The sequence below is a fragment of the Peromyscus leucopus genome, chromosome 17 (genome assembly GCF_004664715.2).
Source record: "Peromyscus leucopus breed LL Stock chromosome 17, UCI_PerLeu_2.1, whole genome shotgun sequence".
In the NCBI taxonomy this organism is placed as follows: domain Eukaryota; kingdom Metazoa; phylum Chordata; class Mammalia; order Rodentia; family Cricetidae; genus Peromyscus; species Peromyscus leucopus.
Genome location: NC_051077.1, coordinates 51,295,354 through 51,317,810, shown reverse-complemented (window position 1 = coordinate 51,317,810; position 22,457 = coordinate 51,295,354). Strand labels below are relative to the sequence as shown.

At 44.1% G+C, this 22,457-nt stretch overlaps 1 protein-coding gene across 5 annotated transcripts in view; it reads left to right on the top strand.

The window, feature by feature from the left end:
- Positions 1 to 483: 483 nt before the first annotated feature.
- The window catches only part of Slc18a1 (solute carrier family 18 member A1), a 34,013-nt gene continuing 12,039 nt past the window's right edge, over positions 484 to 22,457 (top strand). Inside the window, exons 1-12 of one of the 5 annotated variants that reach the window (XM_028883836.2) lie at positions 484 to 508; positions 5,076 to 5,177; positions 5,293 to 6,824; positions 8,512 to 8,779; positions 10,078 to 10,432; positions 11,618 to 11,676; positions 15,850 to 15,933; positions 16,830 to 16,922; positions 18,435 to 18,524; positions 18,759 to 18,802; positions 21,239 to 21,299; positions 21,374 to 21,469. In XM_028883836.2, coding sequence (XP_028739669.1) covers positions 8,656 to 8,779; positions 10,078 to 10,432; positions 11,618 to 11,676; positions 15,850 to 15,933; positions 16,830 to 16,922; positions 18,435 to 18,524; positions 18,759 to 18,802; positions 21,239 to 21,299; positions 21,374 to 21,469 — 1,006 coding nt within the window. In that variant the 5' untranslated portion in view covers positions 484 to 508; positions 5,076 to 5,177; positions 5,293 to 6,824; positions 8,512 to 8,655. Of the gene's footprint in view, positions 509 to 831; positions 1,059 to 4,784; positions 5,178 to 5,292; positions 6,825 to 8,483; positions 8,780 to 10,077; positions 10,433 to 11,617; positions 11,677 to 15,849; positions 15,934 to 16,829; positions 16,923 to 18,434; positions 18,525 to 18,758; positions 18,803 to 21,238; positions 21,300 to 21,373; positions 21,470 to 22,457 lie in introns of those variants that run through there. The other 4 variants (XM_037211784.1, XM_037211782.1, XM_037211783.1 and 1 more) reach the window with 4 other exon arrangements.

Sequence of the window (22,457 nt, the reverse complement as noted above, 5' to 3'; positions counted from 1 at the left end):
TTAAGGCCAGGAAGAGAGAGGAGGTAGGTCTTTCAGTTAGAATTTAGAGAAGAGGGGCTAGGTCTTGGTGAGGTCACTCACTTAGCAGGTAAAAGATCCCAGATTCTATCTCCAGCACTAAAAACAAAACAAGACAAAAAAGACAAAAAGAATTTAGAGAAGAAATAGATGGGAAGAAGAGTGCTGTGGTGGTAATCTAATTGTACTGAAATGTGATTTTGATTGTATGTTAATAAATAAAGTTGCCCGGGGGTCAGAGCTATTAGAGCCATAGCAAGAGTGTGGCGGTGGTGGCACACGCCTTTAATCCCATAGATCTCTGTGTGTTCAGGGATACAGCCAGCATTGGAGACATATGCCTTTAAGACCTAGGGGGCTGTACATTCAGACAGTGATGAGGCAGTCACGTGTTTGGGTTTACAACCAATGAGAAGGCAGAATGACTGGAAAAGCGACTTACAGACAGGAAATAGCTCGCTTTCGGGAAGCTGGTACAGCAGGAGGAAGGGTGAGATTTTAGCTCTGAGCTCTGACCTCTTGGCTTTCTCTTTTACATTGTTTCTGTGTTTCTTATTTAATAAGACGGTTGGTTACATCTACAGAGTGCTGGGTGTTTCATCTAAGTCTTGAGCAATCTGTAAATTTTTGTGGTGAGGAAGAAGTAACAGCTCTGAAGTGGTCAGGATAGATGGTGTACTTCAAAGGGAAATTCACTTAGGGAACTTAGTGTTTGGAAATTCTCCCCACAAGTAGAGGGGCTCTGCAGAGCAGAATCCATTCAGGTTTTTCTGATATTTAAGTTCTTATATCATAGTACTGTATGCCTACTATGTCCCAGATGTTGTGAGGTATCTACCAGAGAAGACCAATCAGACATGGATTCGAGCCAATAGAAAGTATTTATTAGCCTGCCATCTACTACAATGGGTGCTCAGGACCTGAGGGCTGCCCTGATCCTTTCTCAGGATATGCTTTTAAGTGCAAAATCCACATCCCGGCTTGACACACAAGAGTTAGCAAAAACAGCCAGAAGCAGATCTACAGAAGCCACAAGCAAGGTTAGTACATTTAGGGGCTTTCCCAGAATTATGGATGTTGATGATGGTCTTTGTTCTCATTTTGGCTGGTGTTGCTGCTTACATGCTGGGTTCCAAGGCCTGAGTAGTACTTCCATCATGGTGTCAGTTGTGGTAAGATCTGGAGGCCTGTGACACAGACACTCTTGTAAGTGTTTGTTGTTGTTAGAGATAGGGTCTCACTATATAGCCCTGGCTGGCCTAGAACTCATAATGTAGACCAGGCTTCCCTGGAAATCAGAGATCATCCTGCATCTACCTCCATAAAAGTGTGCATCACCATGGCCTGCTAAATGCTTGCTGCTAACTCATTGATCTTTCACAAAACCTCTACAAGTTATCAGTCAGTGGCATAGAGAAATAAAACAGCTGCCCATAGTCCCACAGTTCTCAATGGCATAATTAGGACCCAAACTGATGGTTAAAGGGACTGCCCTCCCCCCACTTTCCAAGTAAGGACTGAAATGTGTATGTGGTAGTTTGAATGTAATTGGCCCCCACAATCTAATAGGGAGTGGCACTATTGTTAGCATTTAGGCATCTGTACTGGCCTGCCCTTAGGGTCCTGACAGGATATATCATCAGCTGCAGTCACTAAGAGCATCCCCTGTGCACATTTGCTATGTTTCCTTATAAAAGGCGGGCCTTGGCCACCTCCCATCTCTTTCTTTTTCTCTTCCTTCACTCTCTTCCCTAGGGACCAGTCTCTGCCCCTTTCTCTGTCCTCTTCTCTGCCCTCTTCCTTGCCCTTCCCCCAATAAACCTCCCACGTGAGCCCTGTTGTATGGAATGATTCCTTCTTGCTGCTTTTAAATTACAACAACTATTAGGAGGTGTGACTTTGTTGAAGTGGGTATGGCTTTGTTGGAGGAAGTGTGTTACTGTGGGGGCAGGCTTTGAGGTATTCTATGCTCAGGGTACCACTCAGTGTCCCAGTTGACTTCCTGTTGCTTGCAAAATGTAGGACTCTCAGCTACTCCTCCAGCACCACATCTGCCTGCACGCCACTATGCTCCCTGCCATGATGATATAATAGACTGAATCTCTGAAACTGTAAGCAAGCCCCCTCAACTAAATGTTTTCCTTATAAGAGTTGGCATAGTTATGGTATCTTTTCACAGCAATGAAACCCCTAACAAAGACAGTGTACTTACCAGGAATGAGTTTGATGAGAACTGAGTTTAGGGAATACATGTCCATTGTCCTTAAATGACCCTGCGTTTCCTGCTCCAGCAAAGTCCCAACTATTTCCAGCAGTTCTCTAGTCCAATGGTACGAGGATCAGATTTCATAAGGAGCCAATACTGGGGTTGAGAGTTCACCTGTTAGAGGTAGAATTCTGCCTACACAGCCCAGCATATGTGGGTTTCAGACCCGAAGTCTACATGGAAGGTGATGCTTCTTCAATCTCATTCTTAAGCAAAGAGGCTCTGGGAATGCATGAGTCCCCTTCAGGGCCTTCGGTACTTCAGCCCAGCTTCTGTGAAGCCTGGAGAGTCAATGATTTAAAATCAGTAATATTAATAGAAACAGGAACATATAGTTATTGTTATGCAAATGTTCCTCAAAAGCTTCTGTGACAAAAACCTGGAGGCCAGTCTGTGACACTAAGGGGAGGTAGGGGAAGTATCAGAGGGAGGGTCCAGGAGAGGGAAGTTAGGTCCTTGGGGGAACGCCCTCAAAGAGTATATGGGATGCTAGCTTTTTCAGCTGCCATAAAGCAGACAAACCTCCTCTACCATACAATCCTGCCATGGTGGACTGTGCTCCGACAATCTGAACAGTTGGAGGCATTGAGAATTCTAGGACTTGGGACCTGAAGAGATGTCTCAGAGGTGAAGATGTTTTGCAAACATGGGAACCAGAGTTCAGATGCTATGGCCCATGTAATAATGCAGGCATCCCATGCATACACCAAACCTCAGTGTCTGGTTGTGTTAACTTGACCCAAGATAAAGTAATCTGAAAGGAGGGATATCAATTAAGAAAATGTTTCCTTTAAGATCTACCTGCGGCAAACCTGTAGGGCATTTTCTTAATTAATGGTTGATGGGGAAGGGTCCAGCCCATTGTGGGTGGTGCCAGCCCTGGGCTGGTGGTCCTGGGTTCCATAAGAAAGCAGCCTGAGCAAGCCATGACAAGCCAGTAAGTAGTTCCTGCCTCCAGGTTCCTGCTCTATTTGAGTTCCTGTCCTGACTTCCTTCAATGAATATAGAAGTGTAAGCCAAATAAACCCTTTCTTCCCCAACTTGCATTGTAGTCATGGTGTTTCATCACAGCAATAAAAAACCCAACTAAGATACCCAACTTGGAGGAGACCCTGCCTTAAAGGAATAGTTACCTGTAACTACAGTCCCGGGGATCCAATGCACTTTTCTGACCTTCAGACTGAGTCATAGTGCATAGATCATCTTTCCATGTGCACAAATGCATGCATAAATTCAAAATTTAATTTAAAAAGACATCTAGCGATTGAAGTAAAAGAGGCTCTTTCAAATGGCATGCTGGGAAGCAGGGAACCCATGGAAGGACGGGAAGCTCCTCACCGAGCAAAAGAGATGAAGGGCGCTTGACAGCAAACGGAAAGCAGAAGTGAGTAGGAGTGTGAGCATGAGACTTAGGTCTACAGTAAAGGTCATGACCGAGGTCATGGTGAGAAACAACAGCCAGGACAGCCCTCAAATTCAAATCCTACCAGAGAACCCTGCTTTGGCTTCTCCACTCTTCTGAGACACCTGCATGCTTCTGCCACAGCTGAAGGATATCCAGACTGAGTTGAGGGGACTTGGCTCAGGGAAGGAAGCTTGAGTATCATGCCGGCTTTGGTTTTTGGCATTTTAAAGTGCCTTGTTCCCCTGGGTCTAAACCCAGCACTTATTTTTGTTTACAACAGTGAGTCCTTACCCTTTGGGCACATCCCTATTCCATAGGACCTTCATGCCCATAGAAAGCTACAGTCCCTCCCCCTAAATATCCCTGTTTTTTGTTTTGTTGTTGTTTTTTCAGAAGCCTGCACGTAACTTCTGATTTGGGAACCAAGCCTCTGAAGTCTGGGCCTGCAACCCTGACATCTGCTAAATATGAGGAATTATGAAGTGATTGTTAAATATTTAAACAACTAAGGGAAACAGGAAGAAATGAGAAACAAAAATACCCCCCAGATCCGAGTCATAGGATCCACGCCCCTTGTGGCAGGCCATGTAAACCTCAGATCCAGTCATCGTTTTATGTTATGTAGAGAAAAAGCTGTCTGTCTGAAGGTCCCAACTGCCAGCCACTTAAACTGGAAAGAACAGAACCACGGGTGGAGAGCCTCACACTTCCACTTTGCTCTGACCAGAAATCAAGGACTTTACAAGGATTTAGAGGCCACTGGCATATCTGTATCTAGATGGCACTATTGCTTTTTACTAGTTACACTTTAGTTTTGATTTTTCCACTATTATGTGGAATATATGTAGAGTTAAGATACACAATCATATACTTGAGAGGACAAGGCAGAGGGATTGTGAGTTGGAGACTTGCTAGAATATGTAGTTTCCGTCTTGTTTGTTTTCTTAGACATGGGCTCACTCTGTAGCGTAGGTTATCTTAGAACTCATTGTGTAGTCCAGCTTTGAACTTATGGAGATCTCTTACCTTAGCTTCCAGAGTGCTGGGATTATAGATGTGAGCCATTGTGCTTGGTTTAAAAAATATGTGTGTGTATTTCTCAATATATATTACATATATTCAAATATATAGTATATATAACCACAATGTACATACAATTTTTGAGAAAGTTTAGTTATTTCAAAAGAGACCTAAGACCTATCATCTTAACCATTTTTAAATGTACAGTTCAGTATTAAGTGTACTGACATTGGTTCAGCCAATCTGTAGAAGCTTTTCATCTTGTGAAACCAAAACCCTGTACTCACTGAAGAACCACTTCCCATTCCCCCTTCCCCCAGACTCTTGCAAACTGCAGTTTCTGTTTCTATGATTCCACTATTCTAGGAACCTCATACAGAAGAAATCTAAGAGAGCTTTACCTGTGGTGAATGACATACTTTTAGCATAATACCCTCAAGATCAATCCACACTGGATAAGATCTCATTGTGAGTATTTATCACATTTGCTTATCCATTCGTCCATCAGGGGGCATCAGGGTTGCTTTCAGCTCTTGAAAAGTGTGGGCATGCCTGAAAATGTGCACACACATTTATATTTCAGAGCACATTATACGGCTCAGTGGTAAGGGCGCTTGCTGCCAAGCTTGATGACTTGAGTTGGGTTCACTGGACCTTCTTGTTGACCAGCCAGCCTGGTGAGTGCAGCGACAGACAAAAAAAGGTCTCAACAAAGTAGAAGGTAAAGAATGACATCCAGGGTTGTCCGCTGACACATGTGTCATGGCACACATGTACCCGCACCCCCAACACCCTTAAATGAAAAAATGAACCAGAGGAAGATGAGCACTCATTCCTGTGTTCATCGGTATCTGTGAAGACTTACTTGTCCTGTCTATGAACATAAGCACTGCACAGCTGAAAAAATATATGCGTGTTTTCAATATAATATATATTACATATGACATATGGCTACATATTAGCAATATGCTGAAAATGGAGTAGGCATTTAACAGCAGTTGTCATTGTTACTATATTCCTGTTAATGTAAAGTATGACCGTCTTTCAGTCACACCTGTCCGCCTAAGCCCTCAGTTCCCCAAATTGCCATTTTCATATACCCTTTTGGGGGGAGTCTGTCCTCTGTGATGACAGGGCAATGGCACCGAGAGGTGCTCAGATCCTGGTCATGAACCTGTGACTCTCTGTGAGCTCAAAGGTACAGGTGTTGCAGGTATGATTATGTTAACGTCGGGGCACAGGAAGCCAATCTTGAAATATTTGGGCATGCTCAGTGTAACCACAAGCATTCTTGTTAGTGAAGGAGGGAGAGAGTTAGGCAAGTGCTGCTGGTTTTGAAGGTGAAAGCTGAAGCCAAGAACTGTAGGTGGCCTCTAGGAGCTGAAAGATTGGGTTGTCCCCAGAGCCTCCAGAAGGAACAAAGCCACGAGGATACCTTCATTTTAACTCAGGCACAGTTGTGTGGACTTCAGACGTCCAGAGCAGTCTAACAGCAAATGCGGGCTGGGAATCAGACTCAGGTCTTCCTACATGCGTGGTAAACCTTTGACTGAGTCATTTCCCCAGCTCCAGATGTTAGATTTTATGGCTAAAGAACAGTAGGCACATAATCTGTCTGCACATAAATGTTTCAAGATTTATTACTTTTAAGGAAAGAATTGGAGCACAGGAGGCATCTTTACGTGGCAAAGGACAGGAGGTGCACCTTGGTTCCATCTTGCATTCTAGTTTTCTATTCAGATCCAGGCAGGAGTTAAGTGAGCGGTATGACAGATAAGCACAGATGAAAACCAGCACAGCCCAGAGCCTCCGTCCACCCCCTCCATCCTGGTCCTCTCTGGCCCCAGCCCTGCCTGCCTTTGATGCAGGGAGCTAAGGGGCTCAATGAAACCTGTTGGAGGTTCCAATTAAGTCTTTGTGGACACAGCGCGCAACACACACACACACACACACACACACACACACACACACACACACACACACACACACGAGTCTCCTCAGATAACAGACAGCAATAAATCCATCAGCACATCTACTCGGAGAGAGCAGTCTCGGCTTTCTTGCCAACAGCTGCCAATTTTTCTCTGAGTGCCTCACATCAAGATGAACTGTAAGGTAAGATTTTTTTTTTTTCTTTTTGGACAAGTTTAACTCTTCCTTAAAATTTCTGTTTCTTATTAGAGGATTTTTGACTGTGAAGTTTACTACTGGTGGATTAACAGATTCCTTGTTTTGTTTTTGTTGTTATTTTGTTGTGTGTTTCATCTCTCCCTACATATTTTACTCTCCTTGGCAACGTCATTTCTGTTGCTTTCTTTTAGTCTTTCCTTATTTTCATTCTTAGGTGTCTTAAGTAAGTTTGTAGCTCAAAATTTCTTATTATACAAGGAATTGAAGGCTCCCAGGTCACTGTATGTGGTTCCTGGTTCACAGTTATCTGGGAATTTGTTTCACTTGGGAGCTTGCTCCTGGAACTGCAGTGTGAAGTATATTCTTCTAGCCCGGGACTTAGAGGACAGTAACCTAGTACCTGGAGCACTTCTACCATTTGAGGCTAATGTTTAATCCCAGAGATAAACATTCAAAATTATTTACTACTTGTTCTATGAAACTGGTTCACTATAGAATATTTTAAAATGATAAATGAGGAAAAGAGTAAAATCACTGATTATAAGTAACCAGCACCTGAATGTACATCTTTCTAGTCTTTTAAAAAAAAATAAGCACACCTTTTTTAACATACAAATGTCAAGCTATGAATGTAATGTCATATCCGTATCATACATTTTATGACAGCAGTCCATTTTTAAGTGTGGCGTTGTTGGTATTGTTGGCACTCTAACAGAAACCTCATAAAAAGCTAATAAAATCCTCTTAGAAATTTCAATTCCCTGAGGTTAGACAAGGAACTGGGACTTAATGGTAACATATGATACAGGTTCCTAAATAGGAAGCTACTGATAGAGAAGTCCACTTAGGAAACTCGTCATGAAAGTTAGTGCCTTATTTACACAGCAACGTGCCTTTCTGAACAGGGTCCTGTAGCCTAAATACAAAAATCCAAGTACTTCTAACGCATATCTGCAGGAAAAGGTAGAGTGCAAGTATACCAGCTAAGAAGCTTGGGCCTTTATTTCCATTCGTGTGACCAGGACAAATCTCTCCAGGTCCTGAGTCTTTCATTTTTTTAAACTGTTTTGTTTCTGGTTAATGCTTCTCAGTGGACAGACAGCCTGGGTGACACATACTTCTCCCTCCCTTTTTTTGACACATACTTTTGTATGCTACATAGGCTATAATTTTTTGAGGGGTGATAAATATAAGACTTTTTTTTTTGCATAGTCACAAAGTTGCTTTTATTTGTATTTACATTATTTTTAAGGCCAGGTCTTGCTGTGTAGCTGTGACCTGGATCTCTATGTAGTCCAGGCTGGCCTCAGTCTTATGGTCCTCCTGGCTTCACCTCCAAGGTGCTGGGATTACATGTGTGCAGTATTTCAGATTAAACCTATTTAAAAATGAGAAGAAAACAGGCTGTAGCGGCTCAGGTGATGCCTACACCATTCAGATGAGAGGCTGATGTCTGTCAGTTGAGAAACAAGGAGGCTGGTCATCTGAGGAGGCTGTTTAATGCAGTGGGTGTAATTTCAGACATAAACCTCTGATAAGCAAAGTTTTCTGCAAGGTGTTGTGGGAGATGTGGATTTATTGAGACTATATAAGAAATGAGCAGACAGGCATGAAAAACTCAAACTCTTTTGTTCCTTGCAACAGCAACCCTTCACACTTTTGATTTGAACAGTGAGCTTTACTGGACCAGGCAGACTTCGTCTTCTTCTATAAAGGCGACAGAAGACCCACAGCTGTCAAGGGACCTTCCTAAGCACCTGGAGGAGAAGGCCCCCACTCTCCCACTCCCTCCCCAGCCCACTCCTGCAGCCTTGCCATGTTCCAGGTTGTTTTGGGTGCTCCTCAGCAGTTGCTGAAGGAAGCGAGGAAGTCCCGGCAGCTGGTGCTGGTGGTGGTGTTTGTGGCTCTGCTCCTGGACAACATGCTGCTCACTGTGGTGGGTACGTCTGGGGCTTTCTGTGCTGAGGGTGTATCTGCTTTGGGTCACAGCAGGCAGCATGTACCCTGCTTAATTTCATCATTGAGCTGACTTGTTCAGTTTTTCATATGGAAAAGTCATGGAGGTTGTTGAGAGTTGGAGGGAACTGTAGGCAGTAGGGCCTGAAGACTGTCAAGCTTAAGACTAATGACCCCAGAGGTCCAAACAAAAACAGGTTCAGAGGTGCCTGGCAGGAAAACCAGAATGTCACTTCTTCACTATTATGTCTTCCCATGGTTGCTGGTGACTCTGGAGACACCTGGGGCAGTGAGCACTGTTTTCCTGTGATGCTTTTCCAGACTGTCCTTTGCAAACGTAGGACATGCAAGTCCTTACCAAGCCCAGCCTTTCTGCAGTTCATTACCTCACACTCCTGCATTTTCTGGCTGACCCTTCATTAACTTTTACATGACATTACAGAAGTATATGACTACGTACTCGCATGTTGTCTCTCCTGGGTGAAATGCATGCTTTAAAGAAGTGTCTTCTTGTGAGAAGTAGATAGTCCAATATAGCCAATACTCATTTCTTGTGGCTCTATAATTTATAATCCTACAATAAAATTATAGTCCTATTATTATATTCTCACAAACACTGAAATAGCAAGTAAGAAATCTTTGTATCAAAGGGAAATACGCATACACACTCTTCACTCCACCACAGAAATTATTAAATCTTGACATCAATGGGTCCTGGTAGGTTCTGTCTCTTATAAGAGGCTCAAAGATGTTAAATGTCATGTCCAAGCAGCCCACTAGCAAGTGCTGGGGCTGGAATTCACTACCTGTGAACTGCCTCAGAGCCTGAGCTTCTCACAGTACACTGCCCGGGTCCTTAGCCTTTTCAACCCTCTGGTCATCTGGGAGCTGATTCCATGAGGCAGCATGAGCTTTGTTCTGCTTCAACTAGAATATGTGTATTGGATGAATGTTTTTTCTCATTGTGTACCCATCTGTGAAAAATCATTATAGATCATCATCAAGCATTGACTCTTCGGTTATACCTGATTCTTTACAAGTAGGTGAATTAACTGGTAAGGATGTCACAAATTCACGAAGACTAGCTATATGATGACTAGAATTTGGTCCTTTAGCTAATAGGATGATTTGAACAGGCATGATCTTGAGTAGGCTTTAAATGATGTCACTTAGGAGTCTTCTTTCTGCATCAAACTGGACCTCATAGTAATGCCTTTGAACTTAGTAGTGGTGACAGGATCTCTGTCCTTGAGTTTTCTCACATATCCTCATTGATTTTCAGTGCCCATTGTGCCCACCTTCCTGTATGCGACAGAGTTCAAAGACGTCAACTCTTCTTTGCATAGAGGTCCTCCTGTAAGCTCCCAGCAAGCTCTCACCTCTCCTGCCTTCTCTACCATATTCTCCTTCTTTGACAACACCACCATGACTGTAGAAGAGCATGTACCCTTCCGTGTAGCATGGACAAATGGCACCATCCCTCCTCCAGTCACTGAAGCTGTCTCAGTACCTAAAAACAACTGCTTGCAAGGGATAGAGTTCTTGGAAGAAGAAAACATCCGGGTTGGGGTTCTATTTGCTTCGAAGGCTTTGATGCAACTTCTGGTCAACCCATTTGTAGGACCTCTTACCAACAGGTAACTCAGTAGCCACAGTGTCTGTCTTAGTCACTGCTCTATTGCTTTGAAGAGACTCCATGACCAAGGTAACTATTGCAAGAGAAAGCATTTAAATTTGGGGCTTGCATACAGTATCAGAAGTTCAGTCCATTATCATCATGTCAGGAAGCATGACAGGATGCAAGTTGGTACTGGACTTGTAGCTGAAAGCTACATCCTGATCCATAAGGAGAGAGAGAGAGAGAGAGAGAGAGAGAGAGAGAGAGAGAGAGAGAGAGAGAGAGAGAGAGAGAATAGTATGAGAGACTCTGGAGTTGGCATGGACTTTTGAAACCTCCAAGCCCACCCCCAGTGACACACTTGCTCCAACAAGGACACACCTCTTAGTCCTTCTAATCCTTTCAAAGTGCTACTCCCTGGTGACTAAGTGTTCAAATATATGAGTGCCATTCTTATTCAAATGCCACAGTGTCCCATCCACAAAGTACAGACTCGGGCTTAGCACAGAGGCCTAGGTTACATATAAGTCAGTAGTTCTCAGCCTTCCTGATGCTGTAACCCTTTAATACAGTTCCTCTTGTTGTGGTTGACCAATCCCCACCATAAAATTATTTTGGTGCTACTTCATAACTGTAATTTTGCTCCTGTTATGAATTGTAATGTGAATATCTAATATACAACCCCAAAGGGGTCATGACCCACAAGTTGAGAACTGATTATATAGGCGATTAGAAGAGAAAAAAAGGAATGCTCTGGCCTCCAGGGGAGCCAGCAGTTTGGAAGCTTGTTATCCCAAAGGATAACAGGTTATCGGTGAAATGTTAGAGGCATCACATTTCCTCAATGATGTGAATACTGAATACTGAGAACAGGGCAGTGAGCAGCTGGAAGTTGGTGAGCATGGTTTGAGTGGGATGGAGGAGAGAACAGGACAGTCTGAATACAATGTGAAGCACTGGCAATCTGGAAACGTCATCTAGGATGATCCTGAGGTTTTGAGAGATACCTTTTCAGGAAAGGATAATTTGGGCCTTGTCTGGGGGTAGATTTGCTTGTCAATTTATTTATGTGTATGCATTCACATATGAAGAGAATGCTCTCAGATTAACCCCGTATCCGTTCCCACTGAGATTAAAAAGCATACTGTCCCAGCATGTGAATGTGTGCTACAAGGCTGTCTTTCTTTGTTCCCTTCTGTCGTAGGATTGGCTACCACATCCCCATGTTTGCTGGCTTTCTGATCATGTTTCTCTCCACACTAAGTAAGTCATTTGCCTCCCTTTACTACACATCTTTGATCCATCAAGTAAATGTTGGGAGCAGGACTGAGTTTCCCAGAGGAAAAGAAGACATCTGAACAAGTCAACTGGGACACTGGCTGAAAGGTTTTTGTAGTCATTTGAACAGGGGCTGGGATGGTGTTAGTAACCACCTCCTCTTATTGGAATCATTCTCCTCTTCTACAGGAGAACATATTCTTAATTTACTTCAGTGAAAACCATGAAGCTGTTTGATTGTACACACTATGTATATGTATGTGTATATGTACATTTACTTGTTCAGGTGTGTGTGTGTGTGTGTGTGTGTGTGTGTGTGTGTGTGTGTACATAACTAATCTCTTGAGCAAGCTTACTGCAAGCCTCCCATCTTTTAAAAAGAGATAGTATTATTTTAGTATGCTATGATAAAGATATTGTTTTAGTATGCTATGGTAAAGGGTGACTAACAACAACAAAAGAATGCTGTATCATAGTAACTAGAAAAGTCCCTAAATCCTACTGTTTCCCAACTAAGCGCACCTTAGCCTACACCTTAGGAAAGTCAATTTGCTAAGGAAACAGGAAAGTAAATGACAAAGCCTATCCAGTATCCGCTTGATGTTCCTAATAAAATGGAGGTGGAGCCAAAACAGTGAGATGAATAGGCCTCGTGTTTGACCCTGAGACATGAAGGGATAAAGCACACAAGGTGGGGTGTCCACTTCTAGGGGTTAATGCAGGGAAGACACCTGTAGACCTACGATTGGTTCCTACCACTTCTCTAATTCCTTGCTCCCAATTACACAGTTTCTCCCTCTTGATTTTTTCTTAGTTTTCTACCACACATCCTCTTCTCTCTTCCTCCTCAGATTTTCTCCCCCACCCCCAGAGTAAGAATTGACCCAATCTAAAGTCTGACAAGAACTAGTTGCATTTAGGGATAGAAGGAAGGCTGGAGTGCAAGAGCTTGAAATGGGATGTTCTTGCTGAGAACTGGAAATACGCTTGGGTAATTAAAAGAAAATGAAGTCGCCAGGCTCTGCTGCACTCTTCTAAACTCAGGGTCACAGAGAAGGTCCTCATCAAACTCCGTGGGACACTAAACAAACCCTAAACCAGTTAATGAAGGCAAGAGACTTAGAGGGGTAGAGGGGCTGGTTGGATCCAGAGGGAAATGGGAGAGGGTGGTGGGGTGGGAACCAGAGTGTACAAGTATGAAGCAGTGAAAGAACAAAATTTACTATAAGAGAGGAAAATTGGGAAGTTCAACTTAGTTCATTAGTTTCCGTAAGTTCAGCCCGTGTTAGAGAGCAAATTAAGGAACACAGTCATCCAATGTGACTTGGAAATTCATTAAAATTTTTTTCTGGAACACATATAAAGAATAAAATATGTTCTAGGTATTTAGAGGAGGATGCAGTGGTTGCCTTGGGAATCATGACCATACCCTGCAAAATAAGACTACAAAGTGCATCTGTGACCCGAGGTATTTAGCATAAAATCCTTGCTTGCTCCTCTGCCGAGAAGCAGTAGATTAAAACCTGTTTCTATTTCCTGAACTGTGTGTGTTTAATAACAGTTACAGTTCCCAGGAGGTCGCTAATGCTGCTCTACTGAGCAAGCCTAGCCCTACACAAACAGAAAATATATTTGCCTATTAGGATAGCCTCTGTAAGCCTCACTTGGGCTTTGAATAAAACAATAAGTAAAAACTGGGCATGCTGGCACAGGCCTGTAATCCTAGCACTTGGGAGTGAGAAGTAGGAGGCATAGATGGTCAGAGCCATCCTTAGCTATACTGAGTTCAAGGCCAGCCCAGGCTACATGAGACTCTGTTTCAAAAAAAAAAAAAATATATTAAGAAGTTGCCAGTGCTTATCGCTTATCACTCCTCTCAAAACCCCTATCTGGGACTTCTTGATGTAACTGGGAGACAAATAATGGCCCATATTAATTTAGAAAAATGAAAAGGAGCCAGGTGGTGGTGGCATACACCTTTAATCCCATCTCTTGGGAGTCAGAGGCAGGTGGATCTCTGTGAGTTTGAGGCCAGCCTGGCCTACAAATCAAATTCTAGGACAGAGAGAAAACTTGCCTCGGAAATAAAAACCAAAACCAAGTAAACAAACAAAAAAGAAAAAAATGGAAAGAAAAATGATTGCTTGTTTTCAATTGTGATCGATTGTCTTGATTTTCCTGAGATTGAGGTTTTCCACAATGTGATTTTCAGTTTTGAAACTAATTTTTTGTCCCGGGTAACGAAAGACAAATAGGCTACTCCATTCTTTAAGGACATAAAAATAGTGGTGTTTGAGCACACTAGATATTAGAAAGTCAGAGAATGGGCATTGGAAGCCAAAAAAAGAGGGACAGAGAATGTGTGTTTTGGGGAGACAATGAGTAGTTGGGTGTGGTCATGTTGGGCTGTAACTGAAGAACATAAAACACAACCAAACACACCTATAATAAGTGGTCAGGAGAATTAAAGTTTGTCTGGTTCAGACACCTTGGGAAGGATTCTTTTTTCTTTGGAGATATTGTTTGGGAGTCCAGGATGAGCAATGTCTGGGTCTAAAAACACAACCTCTACAACCTGTAATTTGGTTTGAGACAGCACTCTCCAGTTAGCCTCTCAGCTTCATTTGTGTTAGTCTCTAGTAGATGGTCCATCAAGGACGTCAGCTGATGTGTTCTTTCTTTTTCACATCTGCTAGCAGTCCAGCACACTCTATCATTTAGTAAATCCCAATTTGATTGGGTGGAAGCATCTTCCATCAAGGGGAAAGGTCAGATAGAATGTAAGATGTCTTCTATCCGATGTCTATGGCCCTCGAGGTGCACACAACAGATGGCCCAGGATGGCCCAGCAATGGCAAGGGGCCATTGTAATGCAGAATTCAGGAGTAGGGATAGGTACCAGTTCCCAATTTCAGTGGGAAGAACATCAGACTAGCAGCAAAGAAGCACAGAGACCCCGCCTTCTTTCCACTGTGTACTGACTTGATTCATGCATCTGTGGCTGCTCAGCGTTTTCATCAATTCAAAATCGGTCCTAATTGAAGACTTGGAGTGATTAAGTAGTTAACTTCAAGAACAAAAAGCAAACATCACCACGCTTTCTTCTCCCTTTTATATTTAAATAATGGGTCTCATCTCATCATGCATGCTTAAGATCCATGTAATAGTGACTCATCTCTCTGTGGAATCTGAGTCAGCTTGCTAATTCTTTTTTTTTTTCCTAAGAAAGATTTGACATTTATTTATTGTGTTATTTATTTACTATACGTGCATATGTATGCCACCGAATGCATTAAATTCAAAGGACGACTTGCAAGAGTTGGTTCTCTCCCACCATGTGGGTTCTGGATCAAACTCATGTCGCAGTCTTTACAGCAAGCACCTTTACTCACTGGTGCTCTCTCTGGCCTAAAAAAAGAATTTTAAAAAACTGTTGTTTTATTAATGTCCTATTTTGGTTTTTGTTGTTGTGATAAAATACTCTTACCAAAAGCAACTTGGTGGAAAAAAGAGTTTCTTTGGCTTACAGAGTATAGTTCATGGTTGGGGAAAGCCAAGGCAGAAACCCAGAGGCAGAAACTGGTGCAGAGATCATGAAAGAAAGATGCTTACTAGCTACACCCTAATGACTTGGTTAGCTACATTTTTCATATAATCCAGGACCACCTGCCAAGGAATGGCACTGCCCATGTTGGGCTAGGCTCCCCTGTATCAATTAACAATTAAGAAAATGCCTCACAGACATGGCCACAGGCCAATCTGACCTAGGTAATTCCTCAACTGAGGTTACCTCTTCCCAGATGACTCTGGGCTATGTCAAGTTGATTGCTGAATCTGACTGTGACAAACTAGTTAATCTAATATTTAATAATGGGCTTTGTTATGATCGTTTCATGCATTATAGTATGCACTTTTGAGCATGTTCGTCCCCATCCCCAATTACCCTCTCTTATCCCCTCTCCCTCTTCTTCTTCCCAATGAGCCCCCTTCTACTTCCATGTATGTTTTGGTGACCCAACAAGTTTCATTAGGGTTACTTACAGAAGCATGGGTGGGGGGCCATTTACAGGAGCATGAGCAGCCTACTAGAGGCTACACCACTGAGGGAATGTTTCTCCTCACGCCGACCAGGATCATTCTGACTCTTTTCTTCCCCAGTGTTTGCTTTCTCTGGCACCTATGCCCTGCTATTTGTGGCTCGAACCCTTCAAGGCATCGGATCTTCATTTTCATCTGTTGCAGGTAAAGCTGCAACACACACACACACACACACACACACACACACACACACACACACCCCTACCTTTTTTTTTTAACCACTACTTAATTACTTTAGGTACTACATAAAATTTATATGAGGAAATAAAAGGAAATGCCATCCAGGGAGGTAGCAATTAAGATTCAGGAGGAAAGTGATTGTGGACTTGTGGGAGGGGCCCGTAGATCCCTGGCCTGGATTAACTTCAGAAGGTATACAGGTGCAGCTGGCTCAAATCAGAAGAAGCTCAAGGTTCTTATCTACTCCCACATCAAGGCCTTTCCTTAGCATTGCTTTTATTTAATGGGAACTGTTACTTCAGTAATGTCCTCATAGTTTTCAAAGTATTACTAAGCAAAGATGTCACAGTCTCCCATGGGGCTGCTGTGCTATGCCACTCACCCAACTGAATGGCCTGATGGCACAGTTACTAGATGTTGCCAGCCCATTTTCTCTTCCAGGTGCCTCATATTTTAATGTTCCTCCTTGAGTGCCATACTGAATACAGCAGTCCACTCATATGTCTTCCCTTCCTGGCCTGGTCTGTGACCTCCACATGCGAGGAGATCTATTAGGAAATGACAAAATCCTATGAAACATGAAATAAGTAGACAATAGTATTATTGTATTACCCTCCCTCGAAGGCTTTTTGTTTTTTACGATATAACAACATCAGCACCAAACTAATAAGTTATGTGTAGGGGAGGAGAGAAAGGCGACTGTGGAAGGCAGTATTTGCTATATACTGTGGGCTGAGTTTTATAAGAGCCTGCAAACGAAATATCCAGCAAAGGATATTGTTATAGGGCTGGGACCACGGGCTGTAAGAAGCAGTCAGCAACCTCCCATGTGCTAACTTCAGCTGTCCTTTCCTATTCAGGGCTCGGGATGCTGGCCAGTGTCTATACCGACAACTACGAGAGAGGGAAAGCCATGGGAATTGCTTTGGGGGGCCTGGCTTTGGGGCTTCTGGGTAAGTAGCACCTAGACAGAGGCCTGAGTTCAGGAGATGGGGGTGTTGCAAACCCCACAAAGATGGCTCCAGGAGGTAGGGACTTCCCTGTCGTGGAAGACAAGTAAGTATTTTCCTTGCCTCTCTGGCCCAAGTGTGTTGACTCTTTCAGAAAGATCACCATGGAAAGGTGTCGTTTCTTTCTCCTTAAGTGGCTGTGACATGCATGAGGGCCCGGGGAAGTCCTGAAGGTCAACCTGTCCAAGGGAGTGAATGTCCCACATTACTGGGCACTGCCTGCCTCACCTCTACGTCTATGCACAGCCGGTGCTTTCCACAGGAGAGCTGAGCTTTTGCCAGAGTCTCTGCTGATTTCATAGAAGTAATGTCCTTTAATCCTTACCACCAACTTGTGAAGATGAATGGCTGTCCCCAGGCTAGAGATATTAGAAAGATTAAGGAGCTATCCAAAGTAATGCCAGGGCCAGGGATAAGGACTCCGATTTTCTGTACTCAGAAGTCCCAGCTCCAAATAATAAATATACTTATTTTTTCCTTGATGTTTAGACTTCATATTGACTAATTCAACAAGCTGCTTCCTTTTGCTGAGCGCTCTCTCCATGCCAAGCACAATGCTGGCGCAGATGGCAGAGAGGTTAAAGGCAGTTTACAAGCTTGCTGAGGGGAAGATCCAAGTCTCATTCTTCCCCTACCAGCCACCATGGTAGAGAAGAGAGGGAAGAAAGCCCCATTTTTTGTTAGTAGCCATGTGGATACCCAGCCTTGGATGTGGATCACATTAGACTCCTTCATCACAATCACTTTTAGTAGAATGAGCATGCTACATCCCTGAGAGCCCCTTCGAGGTCAGCCCCTCCCTCTTTCTTGGTTTGAACATGGCACTAACCTCCTACAGGTTCTCCTTCACACCTGCTCCTTCCTTCATGATACACACTACCAGAAGAGCCTACACCTGGTGGCGTTTCTTCTCTGCTCGAAAGTACCCTGTTTCTCAATAACCAACAAGGCTATTGTTGGTTACATCAATAGATAGCTCATCTGGCTCTCGGGAGCCCTTCATTGATGTTGGTTGCCTCAACCATTCTCACCTTCACATTTCCCCAGTACTCATGCGGCATTGACACCAGTCTTCACCCCCACGTGTGCCCCCATTCAGACCCTTCAGTGTTGCCCCTACACATCGCCCCAGGTGCGGTGGACTTGGCAAAGTGGTCTCGATACCCCGGCCTTTCTGACCTATTCCACTGGACTTACACAGCACTTTATGCACGAGATCATTTACTGTGGAGCGTTTGGCCACATTTCAGTTACTTGTGCTATTGCCTCCCACATCCATGCCCTGCTAAATCTCCTTTACTAGAAAGGAAGTCTTTGAGGACAGAGTCTGAATCTTCACCTCTGAACCCGCCCCCCAGCCTCGGTGGAGCTTAGACCCTCCAGGCCTCCAGTAAAGGCTGAGTGGGTGATCTGGAAGAGTAGCATTGCAGGTGTCTGTAATGTCTTTCCTTTCAGTGGGAGCACCTTTCGGAAGTGTGATGTATCAATTTGTGGGCAAGTCCTCTCCATTCCTCATCTTGGCCTTCTTGGCACTTCTGGATGGAGGTAGGTCAATGCTGGTGCCTCTATATAGATCATAGTTCAGCTCAGGTTGGAAATGCATTATGCCATGACGTCTATTTTGACATGTTTAGATGGGTCAGGGATTACCCCATTCTAGAAAAAAAGGAAGAACTGAGGGAGTCAGGGTGGTAGCTAAGCGGCCATTAGTAAAGCCCCAGATAATCAATGAATAAACAGAACTGTCCCTCTGTCTCCCCCCCCCCTTTTTTTTATCAGCTCTCCAGCTTTGCATCCTATGGCCTTCCAAAGTGTCTTCTGAGGTAAGTGGACACGAAACTCCATTGCTCTGGGATAAGTAGCGCGGCTGAGCACAGGAGAAAGGGGAAGTCAAGAAAAGTGAACCCCAGATTTGGACTCCAGGCAGGCCTACACGTAGGGTAGCAAAGGAGTCTGGCTTGGTGTCAGACAAAGATGGAAGCAGAAGCGGGGCTATAGAAAGAATCAAGTGTTTTCTAAGGGATGAGGAAGGCGACGGAGACCTCCGGACAACCAAGAGCATCCCCCGCTGACCACCATTCAGTTCTAGTCAAGAAATACCAGAGTTTGTGTTCGTCTGACCCCAAGCCAAAGATGGCTCTGAGAACTCCAGATCGAGCTATACTTGAGGGATGTGGGCACAGCGTTGAGCAAGGAGTTGCCCAGCGTGTGAGCAGCGATCAAGAAGGTGCTGGGGCACAAGCATTTTTCGTGTGACAGAAGCCGTGGTGCCAGTGGAGAAGGGATGAATGTGCCCACTATTGCTGGGCCAGGTCCCCCTCGCATTGGTGAATTGTCCGAAGCCAACAGAGAAGGGATTGTAACAATAGAGGTAGAGAAGGATTGGACACCATTGGAAGGGGAAGGATGCATCTGAGCTGGAGGAGATTCTAGATCTGAAGAGCGAGGGAGTGAGATCCTCTACAAAGTTTGATAGAAAGAACATACTGCGTGCGGATGATGATACTGTGGCCTGAGTGTCAGTGGGGAGACTATAAAGAAGTTTTCCTTGAATGTAGTGTAATACTTTGCTGTATGAATTGGTAGGGACACAATCATTTTGTAACATTGGTATAGTATTTTGGGGATGTATAAATCATTACCATCTGGGAGCCAAAGCTATCTAGAAAGATATATTCAAAGAGTATTAATCTCTCTATTGCTGTTTTTCCCTTTCCTTCCTTCACCTCTAGCTCTTGAAAGTGATCCCTTTAATTTTTTTCTATGTTTTTCTGCCAAATGATTTGTGTGTTTTCTTATGGTTACCCCACTTTTCTTCCATAAAAGGAAACATATTCTATATGCTTCTTTACATCCCCCCTCCCCCATTTAATAATGTATCCTGAAAAAAACATCCCGTCGCTGTTGTGCAGTTGTGTGATCCACATTAGGGAAGAAAACCTGTCATTCTGTTTCCTGTTTGTGCATTTAGGTGGTTTTCAGTACGTTGCCATCACAGACAGGACTTCAGTTATTAGCCTCATGAACATGCATTTTATAATGCTGGAGGTGGTGCTTGCTTCTCTGTCTGACGGTCTTCCCTCCCTCCCCACCCCTGGCAGTACTGTAGTAGGGACTCAACACAGGGCCTCGCACAGCCCAGGCAAGCACTCCCCCACCGAGCTGTACATAACCCAGCTCTGGCAGCAATCATTACGTATCTTTAACTGTGATGCTGGCTTACTTCTCTGTGTATGTATTTACTGTTTGCATCCATTTCTTCACTTTGATTTGCATGTGGGGTGAGGGTATTATAATTTTGGTTTTGGCATCTCTATATTTACCCATTGTTGTGTGTGCATCATATGCGGTTGTTGTATCCAGACTATTAAATCTCGCATGTGATAGAGTAGATTGCACACCAGAGGTTAGGAAATACTCCGTGGTTCCAACTACTGAGTCAGGGAACACTGTGGGAAAGGTGGGATTTGAACTTGATCTGGAAGAACAGGTAAGATGGAGAACTCTGGAGATGAGAAGGGTGGTAATTCAGGTAAATGTAACAAAAGGAAGGTGGGGTATAGCTGGTTTAAGGGTAATGCCATGAGAGCGGGGTGATCAAGGCTGGTCATTAGGACTAGCATGTAAACACAGGCGTTCAAGCTCCCCGACTGCACAGCGCAGCTCAGAATGGATCAGAGGAAGAACCCAGACAGCTTGAGGTGCCTTCTCCTGTAGCACTTCCACACTCACCTTGAGGTTAAGTGCTCTGCCTGTTGTCAAGTGCTGCCTGTGGGGCAAACAGTTTACAGAGAGATGTCGTGGAAAAGCCCTGGACACTTATTGACAATCCTGGCCTTGCTTCCAGTCATTGGAGGTAGGAATTATATCCAATACATGGTATGCTGCTCTGATTGCCTCAGGACTTGTACACAAGATGGACTCTGTCTCCAGTTGGGATACCTTTCCCTAGACCCGAGTTTCTTGGTCTCTACAGTAAAGGAGACAATGATGTCTAAGATTGTATCTTAGGCCGGGCGGTGGTGGCGCACGCCTTTAATCCCAGCACTCGGGAGGCAGAGGCAGGCGGATCTCTGTGAGTTCGAGGCCAGCCTGGGCTACCAAGTGAGTTCCAGGAAAGGCGCAAAGCTACACAAGAGAAACTCTGTCTCGAAAAACCGAAAAACCAAAAAAAAAAAAAGATTGTATCTTAGATCTTGTGAAAACAGAAGGGTTGTAAAGTCTGTAGAAATGAAAGGTTCTGTTATTTGTTTTCTCAGAGTGCCATGGGGACTCCACTTCTGACACTTCTCAAAGACCCTTACATCCTGGTAGCAGCAGGTAAGCTGACCCCGACCTCCCTCTCTGTGGGAAGAGTCAGGCTTTAGGTACTGACTCACAGAACTATCTCTCAGGTTCCATCTGCCTGGCCAACATGGGAGTCGCCATACTAGAGCCCACACTGCCCATCTGGATGATGCAGACCATGTGCTCCCCTGAGTGGCAGCTAGGTAAGTGACCTGGGTCCCCAGCAAAGGCTGAGGCACCAGGCAGGTGCTGGGGGCCTTTTTGAAGGTGATCAACAGCCATCAAGTCTGGGTCATCAACCTCTCCAAGGGACAGTACACTCCCTTCATAGACTCAGCCCCATGTCCACACCCATGAGCTGAGTCCAGATGGGTGGGTAGAGAGTCACCTTGTGAAAGATGGTGGGCAATGGAAAGGTCAGGCCTAGTACTATCGTAAAACTCTTCAGTATTGCCAGCCCAAGGCCTGTTTCTGTTTCCGGAGCATCGGCTGGCAATATAAATTTGTGGAAACCACTTATTCTTTCTGTGTTACTTTTCTCGTTGCTGTGACAAATTACCCAACAAACAGCAACCTAACAAAGCAAGGATTTCTTTTCGCTCATGATTTGGGAGGATGTCGCCTGTCTTGGTGGGGAAGGCCTGCAGAGTTAAATATTGCTGGGTGGCCTCAGTTCTGGAGGGACCATGAGATGGAGGGCAGGGGATGCCTGCACTCATCTTGTGTTTTTTCAAATTCCTTTTTGTTTTGGCGAGGGCCCCAGCCTGAAGGACGGTGCTTCCCACATCCAGTGTAGGTCTTCCCTCTTCACTAAACCTCTCTTCAGACACCCTCACAGACTCCCCAGGGTGTGTCTCTTAGCGATAACAATCCAATAATTGATAAGAATTAACTACCACACTTTCTAAGCATCACTTTTAAAGAATCCTTTATTTTTATAAAATTATAAGGTAAAATTTTGTTTTGTTGTTCCAGCCAGTGAGGCAGATGGTCCGGAGAATATCAGCTCCATTTACAGACAACCATGCTGTCTGCTCTTTATTTTTGGCTAGTTCTAGAGCTAAATCCCAGGGTCCCCATGCAAACTGGGCGAGATGCTAGCACTGAGCTCCAGCCCCAGCCCTGCTGTCTTCTGGTAATAAACTTGGTGCCTCTGAACGTTTTTCCATGACTTTGTACCACATGACTTTG